The following is a 9,833-nucleotide window of genomic DNA, read 5'->3' as shown; positions in this document are numbered from 1 at the left end:
TTGTCAGCATTGCAACCACTGCTCAGGCGAAGATGAAGCCGTGGAAGGAGACTTCCAGGAGTTCCAAGATTACGACGAGTTCTAGGTGTGGGTTAGCGGCAACCCCCAGTCGGCTGCCTGTGAAGGCCGCGTTTATCTACGTTTCTTTTCCGCACTTTGATTTATTGTAAGGACTATATGGACGTCTCAGACGTATGATGTAATCGACTATTTCCCTTCTTAATACTATTTTGAGCACTGTGTGATGATGTCCATGTTATGTAACTGCTGTGTACGTGAATAACTGATCCTGGCACGTACATGGTTCGCATTCGGTTTGCCTTCTAAAACCGGGTGTGACACTTTTGCTCCTTTGTTGAATCCAAAACTTGATCTTTTTATTGGCTGAGTGTGAACCTTTTACACCTGTATAATCTATACACTTGGGCAAACTAGTTAGTTCAATTATTTGTGTTGGGCAATTCAACCACCAAAATTAATTAGGGACTAGGTGTAAGCCTAATTCCCTTTCAAGCCCAAAGCAAAAGGACCGCACCACCACCCAATTTCAACAATTTTCGAAACAAAGTTTGAGTTTTAAATGTCTTCAATTTGTATCTTTGAAATTAGTATTCCTCTAAGAAATTCTATCTCATTTGGTATCTATATTTTAAAGGAGGAGTTTTTCAAAATTGGTATCTAAAATATTTGATCTTCTTTCAATATGTAAAACCCTCTTGAACACTAAGAGAAGAATTTCATTAAGGGGGAGTTTTGTGTAGTCAAAGGAAAAGCATTTGAAACAGGGGGAGAAAATTTCAAATCTTGAAAATGCTTCTCGAAATCTTATTCATATACCTTTGACTAATTGCAAAGAGACTTTGAAAAAGAATTTTCAAAAACATTTGCAAAAACAAAACAAGTGGTGCAAGTGTGGTACAAAATGTTAAATTAGAAGAAAGCAATCCATGCATATCTTACGAAAGTATAAATTGGTTTAATTCCAATCAACCTTTGCACTTACCTTATGCAAACTAGTTCAATTCTGCACTTTTATATTTGCTTTGGTTTGTGTTGGCATCAATCACCAAAAAGGGGGAGATTGAAAGGGAAATAGGGTAAAACCTTTTCCTAAATAATTTTGGTGGTTGAATTGCCCAACACAAACAATTGGACTAACTAGTTTGCTCTATATTATAAGTTCTACAGGTGCCAAAGGTTCAACACAAACCAATAAAAAGTCCAAGTTAGGGTCTTAAAAGAAAGGAGCAAAACCAACCGAAGGCTGCCCTGGTCTGGCACACCGGACTGTCCAGTGTGCCACCGGACAGTGTCCGGTGCACCAGGGAGATCCACTCCGAACTACTCAGCTTCGGGTTTCTAGAAAAGCCACTCCGCTATAATTCACCTGACTGTCCGGTGTGCCAAGCGGAGCAACGGCTACTGCACCAACGGTCGTCTGCAAAAAGTGAACAGTGCATGAACAGTGCGTGGACAGCGCGCGCAGAGTCAGAGCAGGCGCCAGAAGGCACACCGGACAATGAACAGTGACTGTCCGGTGGCCCCATCTGTCAGAGCTCCAACGGTCGAACCCTAACAGTTGGGTGACATGGCTGGCGCACCGGACTGTCCGGTGCGCCCATCGACAGACAGCCTCCCAACGGCCACTTTGGTGGTTGGGGCTATAAATACCCCCCAACCACCACACTTCAAGGCATCCAAGTTTTTCAGACTTCACATTCAATACAAGAGCTAGTGCAATCAATACAAGACACAAATTTAATAGAATCAAAGCCTCTCCAAGTCCCATTTCCACTCCAAGCAAATAGTGACTACAGAGAGATTTTGCTCGTGTTCTTTGAGCTCTTGTTCTTGGATCGCTTTTCTTCTTCCCCATTTCTTGTTCTCAACACCTTTGTAATCAAAGCAAGATACACCAAGTTGTTGTGGTCCTTGTGGGGTCTAAGTGACCCATTTGATTGAGGAGAAAAGCTCGTCTGTCTTAGTGATCGGTGGAGAGAGGGAAAGGGTTGAAAGAGACCCGGTCTTTGTGACCACCTCAACGGGCAGTAGGTTTGCAAGAACCGAACCTTGGTAAAAAAAATCTCCGTGTCATCCGCTTTCATTTGCTTGTGATTTGTTTTCGCCCTCTCTTTGGAACTCGACTTTATTACTAACGCTAACCCCGACTTGTAGTTGTGCTTAAAGTTTATAAATTTCAGATTTGCCTATTCACCCCCTCTAGGCGACTTTCACAAGTAATAGTCAAGTTCACAATTATGAAAACAAGCTTAGCTCGACAAAATTGTGTCAATATGAGAAAAAAGAGTCTAAGCCTGCTATAGCATCATCATGTACACATAGAGCATACTACTAGGAGCATAATAATAATCTAATAGTTAAACAACTGAAGCTCAAAATGCTACATGCGATGCAAGTATAATACATGAATCAAGAAAGAAAGACTAAAATCTACATAAAAAAGCAGAAAAGAGAAATAAAAACCAAACAGGAGCACTCGATCAAAAAGGAAAGCAAACATCCAATTCCCCTCGCAAATTGGAGAAGTAGACTGATCAATGGGTTTGGTGAAAATATCAGCCAACTGTCGTTGGGTATCAACATGGTGCAAATCGATGTCGCCTTTCTCAGAATGGTCACCAAGAAAATGAAAACGAACATAAATGTGCTTGGTCCTCGAATGCAGCATAGGATTCTTGGCAACACTTATGGCAGTCGTGCTATCACACAATAGAGATACCTGATGAAAGTCCAAGCCAAAATCCCGTAAAGTAGACATCATCCAAAGTATCTGCGAGTAACAGCTAGAGACAGCGACACACTCAGCCTTTGTGGTAGACTGAGCAACGCTAGACTGTCTGCGTGAAGGCCAGGAAACCAACAAAGTCCCCAAAAACTAACAACTCCTAGAAGTAGACTTGCACTCCAAGCGACATCCCACAAAATCAGCATCAGAATAACCGCACAAAGATAGAACGAAAGACGTAGAGTACCACAAATCAAACTTAGGAGTGAAGCGCATGTACCTCATAATCCGTTCACAACCTGTCTGTGAGAAGTGCATGGGGGAAGCCTGGAAACGAGCGCACAGACACACTGCAAAGTCTATATCTGGCCTAGTCGCAGTCAAGTACATGAGGGAGCCAATCATGCTCCTGTAGTCCTTCTGGTCCACGGGCTCGCCGTCCTCATGAGCATCAAGCGTAGTTGTGGTGGACATGGGCATCGAAAGAGGCCTGGCCTCGCCCATGTCTAACTTCTTCATAACGTCAATTGTATACTTGCCTTCATGCACAAAGGTCCCGTCTTAGGTCTGCTTGATTTGCAGCCCAAGAAAGGAGTTCAACTCGCCCATCATGCTCATCTCAAATTCCCTACTCATAAGATCTAAAAACTTGGAAACAAGAGCATGAGAGGATCCACGTATATCTGGACTAAAAGGGTATCGCTGCCATGCTTGAGGAGAAAAGAATTTTGTCCGTAGAGCCCATTTTAAAACCCTTTCAAAGCAAAAAAGATTTCAAATGCTCATACGAGGCTCTAGGGGCTTGTTTCAAACCATATAAAGTTTTTTGAAGTTTAAAAACATGGTTTGGAAACTTGGAACTCTCAAAACCAGGGGCTGCCTGACATAGACCTCTGCCTTTATATACCCATTCCAAAAGGCACTTTTGACATCCATTTAAAAAAGCTTAAAACCCTTTGAAGCAGCAAAGGCTAAAAGGATCCTAATGGCCTCTAAACTAGCAACATGGGCAAAGGTCTCCTCATAATCTATACCCTCTTTCTGGCGAAACCCTTGGGCTACCAACCTCACCTTGTTTCTCACTACTAACCCATCCTCACTCTCTTTGTTTTTTAAAACCCATTTTGTACCTATGGGATAACAGTTTGAAGGAGGTGGCACCAAAACCCAAACCCGATTTCTCTCAAAATTTTCAAACTCCTCATGCATAGCACTGACCTAGTTAGGATCACACAAGTGTGTCTAACATCCGGGGCCCAAAAGTAGCAAGAAAAGCTGAGTGAGCAAAGTGGGACATCTGATGCTACCTGGAGCGAGTGACTCGCTCATCAATCTCACCAATCATCTGATGAGGAGGGTGGTCACGCTGAACATGCCGTGGAGCCGTCCTCGAAGAGGTAGCCTCCCCCTCAACACCAGTCTCAACTCCTCTAGTCTCAATAGGAGCTTACTCGAGTGGACCCCAAGTGGTAGAAGAAGTGGGGTCGGGTCCATCAGGCGAAGTAGTGGAAGCGAGCTTGACTAGGACAGCTAGTAGAGTCGACTCGGGATCACCCCAATTGGCGTCGTCATGCTCCTCCTCCACAAATATGGTCTGTCCCATCGGATCTAGACCTGCAGGCTCAAAGACAGGGGATGGACAAGGTGTAGTCTCATCGAATGTAACCTCACTCGCTCTCCCTCTCTTTACCTCTCTATACGTTATATACGACTCTCCCTCTCTCCCTCTCTATATCTCCTATAAGACTCTCCTCTATATACGTAACTCGATAATATATGTAACTCGATAATATCTGTCACGACTCTGTGTACGTGAGACATCGTATATAGTGTTAGGGTTAAGGTTTAGGGTTAGGGTTAGGGTTAAGGGTTAGGGTTATGGTTAGATTTAGGCATTATGGTTATTACTCTCTCTCTCTATGTTCTAATGTAATTGTTATTGTCTTCGATAAATATCTTTATGTTAGTATGTATTTAATTATTGCTTATGTATATATAGCTCAATGAGTTCTATGATCAAGGACTAAGGATTAGGGCCCGACCACATGGACAAGAGTGTTTCTCAAGAACAATTCTGTGGTGAAGGATATCAAACGCCTAGCGACCCTTGTCCTAGCATAGGTAGATCCACTCGCGGTGAGTTGCAACGTGACCCTAGTGTCTATTGAAAACCGAATGTTTAATGAGACAGACAACCCCGTAAAAAAATTCTACAAATTTGACTAAGTAAGTTTGAATCACCTGTCATCGAAGCCTCTAGGAGCTGTGTAGAGGTAGATCGAAGTATCACATGCACTCAAAATCTTCAACAAGTGACCATGGTAATTCCTCAAAGATTTAGCTCAAGGATCAACAAGACAATAAGGGTTGATTTGATGACCACAGAAATAAAAGGGATCCATGGGGGAGGAATCCCCTTGCTATTTAATTTTAAATAGCATGATGATTTCTCTCCATAGATCCACTCTATTTCATTGTTCACCAAATCAGCCCCTAAAGAAATACCTACATCCTTGTTGTCGAGAAAACCACGAAGGCTTGATTCTCTTCCAGCCATACCCTTTTCTCAAGAGTTCCATGAAGATTAGCTTGAGGATTCTTCCTAGATATGTCACGAGAAGTGCTTCCAGTACAACCCATCCTTATGACCGAAGTACGATCAGTTTTAATCTACGGCATTAGAAGACTAGTTATACGTATACCTGAGTCTACCGGTGGAATCGTATGTGTAGCCAGGTGACACAAATATCTCTGAGCACTCCACACATAGTTCGTGTGCTAAGCAACCCCTTGCTATCTAGGATTCAACGAGCAGTGACAATCAAATCATATCCCTGAAGGAGTTTCTAAATGTTCAAGGCATGGGCAAGAAATGTTTGCTCTCGATCTATCAGTCCACAATTCAAATCCTGCAAGAAACAAGTTTCCAGAGTGGTGAAGGACCCACAAAAAAATCCAACCGCTATTGCGTTGATTCTTGGAATGCAAGACATTGGGAAAAAAATACATGCCAAGTGCTGAAGTGCACAAAAAGCCTGTAGTACCGGAATACCGGATATCCAGTAACCATAGGACATCTATTATGACCAAACCTGAGCACATGAACTAGATGTGAACCGGATGTCCGGTGCAGATGAGCATCTCCGAGAGCTTTGTAAACAAAGGTCTATGTTCATATTTTAGTAAAAAGGAAAAAACACCTTCCAACATTGGTAAAAGAGCCTTTCACAGATAAATACTTGCTAAATATCCTCTCTAACTCGTGAGCAGTTGAGAGGAACTCTATCTACTTTCCGTTCGCCAATTTTTTAAAGTTTGAAGTAAATCGGACGCATGAATAAATTAAGAAAAGAAATGATTACACACGAGAAAGTGGTAAGAGACAAATAAAATGGTAACAAAAGATTTAGTTAGTTAGAAACATTCCGATTTTATAATATAAAATTGTTTGGAAAGTTATCAAAGGAGATTTGTTAGAGAATGACAATACTTAATTTTGTTATTTCCTATGTTAACAGATATACACGGCCGGGCTTCCGTTGTGGTTTGTCTACTACTATAGTCTGTTATTAAACTGTTACCACAGGCTGAATTGGAAATCATTTATGTTTGAAACTAATTATTACAAGCAAACTGAACAAAACAAAAACTATTAAGTCATCTGCCCCACGATTTGTCCACTGCAGCTAGGCCATAACTGAATAACACAGTTCAGGTAGATCATGCTAATCTCACACACCCCATACCTATCTTCACCTGGCAGGTGTGCTTTTGTGCTGCTTCTTGGCAACAGGAAAAAAAACTCGAAGGCCTCATGCAGGATTAGTAAAATATAGGATAAAAAAATATAGGCATAACACTTGCAATTTTATAGGAAAATTTTAAGAGGTTGGACCTACCTATTCCATAAAAAATTTATAGGATTTGTAGGAAGACAATTCTTTGTCCTAAAGGATCGCATAGGAAAATTTTCTATAGGATTTTAATTCTTTAAAGTTCCTTTACCGTTCTTTGTTCCAAAGGAGTCCGAAGTTATGCATGTTGACACGCCTATGGGCAATCACTTTCATCAATGCCGGGGAAGAACCAGAATGAATCACCGATTGTGAACCCGTCCGACCAAAGCGGCCAATGCGGCACCGACTTCCTCACCACCAGCTGATCATCACCCAGCCCCGCGCCCAACCGCGACTCCGTCCAGAACCAAGGTTGGTCACCACCGCCGCCGGGAAAGTTTAACCACCCAATGCCCACATGCAGGAAGCTACATCTGAACGGCTGGTGCGCCACCAGAACTGTGCCAGGCAAGCGGCCCGCGGCGGCCGACGCTGGCACGGCCGCCGAACAACCGCGGCCCAGCAGCAGCACGCTGTCGCCGAGACCGCTCGCGGGCATCGACACCCATAGATTGACGTCCCATCTGAGTCTGTAGAGCCCGAGGCGCTTGTGGTGCGGGTCCGAGACCACGAGGAGGATATGGCCGAGCGACTCCACGAGGTAGTGGCGCCACCACTCCCCTTGCGGGAGCGCGAACGCCGTGTCCTTGCGCTCCACCTTGGGCTGCGCGGCGGCGAGGTCTGCGCGCCAGATCTTCCTCCGCTCGTCCACGAGGTACACCGTGTCGCCGACGGACACGAGGTCGCTGAGGGCCGCGTCGTAGCGGAACCCCAGGGCGCGCAGCGTGGCCCACTCCCCACCGCCGGCGGGGTGGCAGTACTTGATGAGCCTATCCGTGGCGACCGCGAGGAAGCACCCCGGGTCGCCGAGCGGTGCCGTCAGCACAGCGAGGAAGCCGTCGGTGTCCTCCTTGAACGGCCACGACACAACCACCTGCCCACCGGTGATAGGGTTAAGCACCAGGAGCCGTCGCGGTGAGTCCGAGGCGATCAGGACGAGCCAACCGCTGCGGCTCGTGACGTGGCGGTAGGACGCGGGGATCGGGTACGCGTATGATCTCCCGCCGGGGATGTCGTAGAAGACTCGGCGCTGCGCGGTGCCGGGGGCCGGGCCAGGTCCACCCGCAGGTGGCAGCGGCGGAGGGAGCATGAGCCACGGGAAGGGCGGCGGTGCCCGGCCGAGGATGCGGCAGGAGCGGCGCCAGGCGCGGCAGACGATGCGATGGACGAGGTGATCGGCAAAGCCAAGGAAGGGGGCCAGCGCGGCGACGATTTGGTCGCCGGGCTGGAGGTGCCGACGAACCCGATGCCTCTCTGGGTAGGTTGGCGCCGCCATCGCCGTGCCGCGCGAAGGCCAGGAGTGCGTCCACATCGAACACGATACGGCGCGATTCTCCGGGCCGGTCTCTTGGCGGGTCGCGGCGGCGGCTGGCTGGCTCTGCCGGCATCGAGGCCTGTTTGTTAGAGGGGCTAATTTTTAGTACCTGGTTTTTAGCACCGTTTAGTCTCTATTTTACCAAACGAAAAAATTAAAGTATGAACTGTTGGTGACTTGTTCTCAAATGCTATAAATTAAGAACAAGGCAACATAAAATGTTAAATGATACTGTCCTTCGTCCGTGAAGCATTATTCCTTTGAGGATAATGGATTTTGGACGAAGGTTGATGATAGTATTATTACGAAGTTGAACCTTCGTAATAAACTTTCAATAAACATTGTAAGATAATGCAAAATAAAAGGCATAAAATGGATGAATGAATCACAGATGCATTATATTATATTCACTTAATATATTGAATCATTAAATACAATGATACCTATGCCTTGACAAAGGTTGTATTCCGAGAGATGCGATTGCAAATACCAGAATGCGTGAACAGTAACGGAATACTGTTCACTATTTATAGGCACAGGACACAGCCTGTGAGAAATTACAAGTATGCCCCTTATAAAAACTTACAACATTGACTCAGACATTTATGGACTAAAAGGTCATTCTATCTTTAAGTCGGTTTACACTGTCGAAGCTTCATGGAAAGGAACCTTCGGCCGTCTCATGCAAACAGCCTCAGCCGAAAGCTGCTTCTCCCTTGAAGACCTTCGGCGACGAAGCATAGACCCAACAGTAGCCCCTTTCGCGGTGCTAGATCGTTTTTCGTAACGAGCTTGATCCGTGAAAAAAGTCTCTTAAGCTTCGGGGAGCCGAAGGTCCAAAAAACACCTTCCCTGAGCTCGTTGCCGAGAAACGATTTAATTTCCCAGCACGTAGCGGTCCCACCTTGCAGAGTTTACTGTTTGTCCTTGCGGTCCACCGCGCAGCGAGCGCAAGCGGGTGTGCGCCTGGTGTAAAAGCTCTGGCGCTTCGCCTTCTTACCTGCAGCACTATATAAACAGACGAGTAGGTGTGAAGTTACCACAACATTCATTGCTATTTGCACTGTTTTCCTGCCAAAATTTTTAACCATCACCGAAGCTTGTCTGTTAGAATCGAACGAAGCTCCAGTTTGAAATCTGCTTCGGAGGAAGAAAATATTAAAGTTTCACAAATTCATAATTGAATGGCCAGAGTCCGCTCTACCGCCAGGGTGGAGCGCGAGGGGGAGGAAACTGAAGCTTCGGGGACTCTCCCCATCTCCGAAGCCATGCAACGATCGGGTCTAGTGACTTCGGAAAAGATCCCTCATGATGGTGCAGAACAAGCAGAACAAGCAATCGCTGAAGCAGAGGAAAAAGATATTGAGGAAACTGATTCCGAAGATGATTATCGCATTGCCATGCCAAGCAAGCCGAGCCACTTGGACTTCGGAAAATCTACTGTTTCGAAGGCTGATCTGTCCAAGATGGTAAAATCGGGCTTTTTCACTGAAAATCAGAAGAAGCTTTTGCGCTTCGGGGGAGAAGAGACTACCCCAAAACCGGAGAAAGATGAAATTGTTATTTTCAAGAGCTTTTTAAAGGCTGGATTAAGATTCCCCCTACATGGGATCATTGGAGAGGTGCTGAAGAGGTTCGGTATCTATTTTCATCAGCTGACCCCTGACGCTATCGTTAGGCTTATTGTTTATATCTGGGCGCTCCGAAGCCAAGCAGTGGAACCATTTGCGGACAGCTTCTGCCGGGTTCACGAGCTGCATTATCAAACAAAGGCTAGAAAAGATGGATTGCACGATAATTTTGGTTGCTATAACTT

The 9,833-nt window shown here is 45.5% G+C and overlaps 1 protein-coding gene across 1 annotated transcript; it reads right to left on the bottom strand.

Annotated features, from left to right (window-relative positions):
- Positions 1-6,709: 6,709 nt before the first annotated feature.
- Positions 6,710-8,052, bottom strand: LOC100276790 (uncharacterized). The gene has a single exon (NM_001150501.2). It carries the CDS (start codon positions 8,012-8,014, stop codon positions 6,797-6,799), a length of 1,218 nt encoding a protein of 405 aa, NP_001143973.2. The 5' UTR covers positions 8,015-8,052; the 3' UTR covers positions 6,710-6,796.
- Positions 8,053-9,833: the final 1,781 nt, after the last annotated feature.

This window comes from Zea mays, chromosome 1 (assembly GCF_902167145.1).
Source record: "Zea mays cultivar B73 chromosome 1, Zm-B73-REFERENCE-NAM-5.0, whole genome shotgun sequence".
NCBI lineage: Eukaryota > Viridiplantae > Streptophyta > Magnoliopsida > Poales > Poaceae > Zea > Zea mays.
The sequence above is the reverse complement of the archived record's forward strand: the minus strand, read 5'-3'. Positions and strand labels throughout refer to the sequence as shown.

Excerpts from the sequence above, each read along its gene's own strand:
- LOC100276790 (NM_001150501.2), bottom strand. The coding sequence starts at position 8,014 with ATGTGGACGCACTCCTGGCCTTCGCGCGGCACGGCGATGGCGGCGCCA.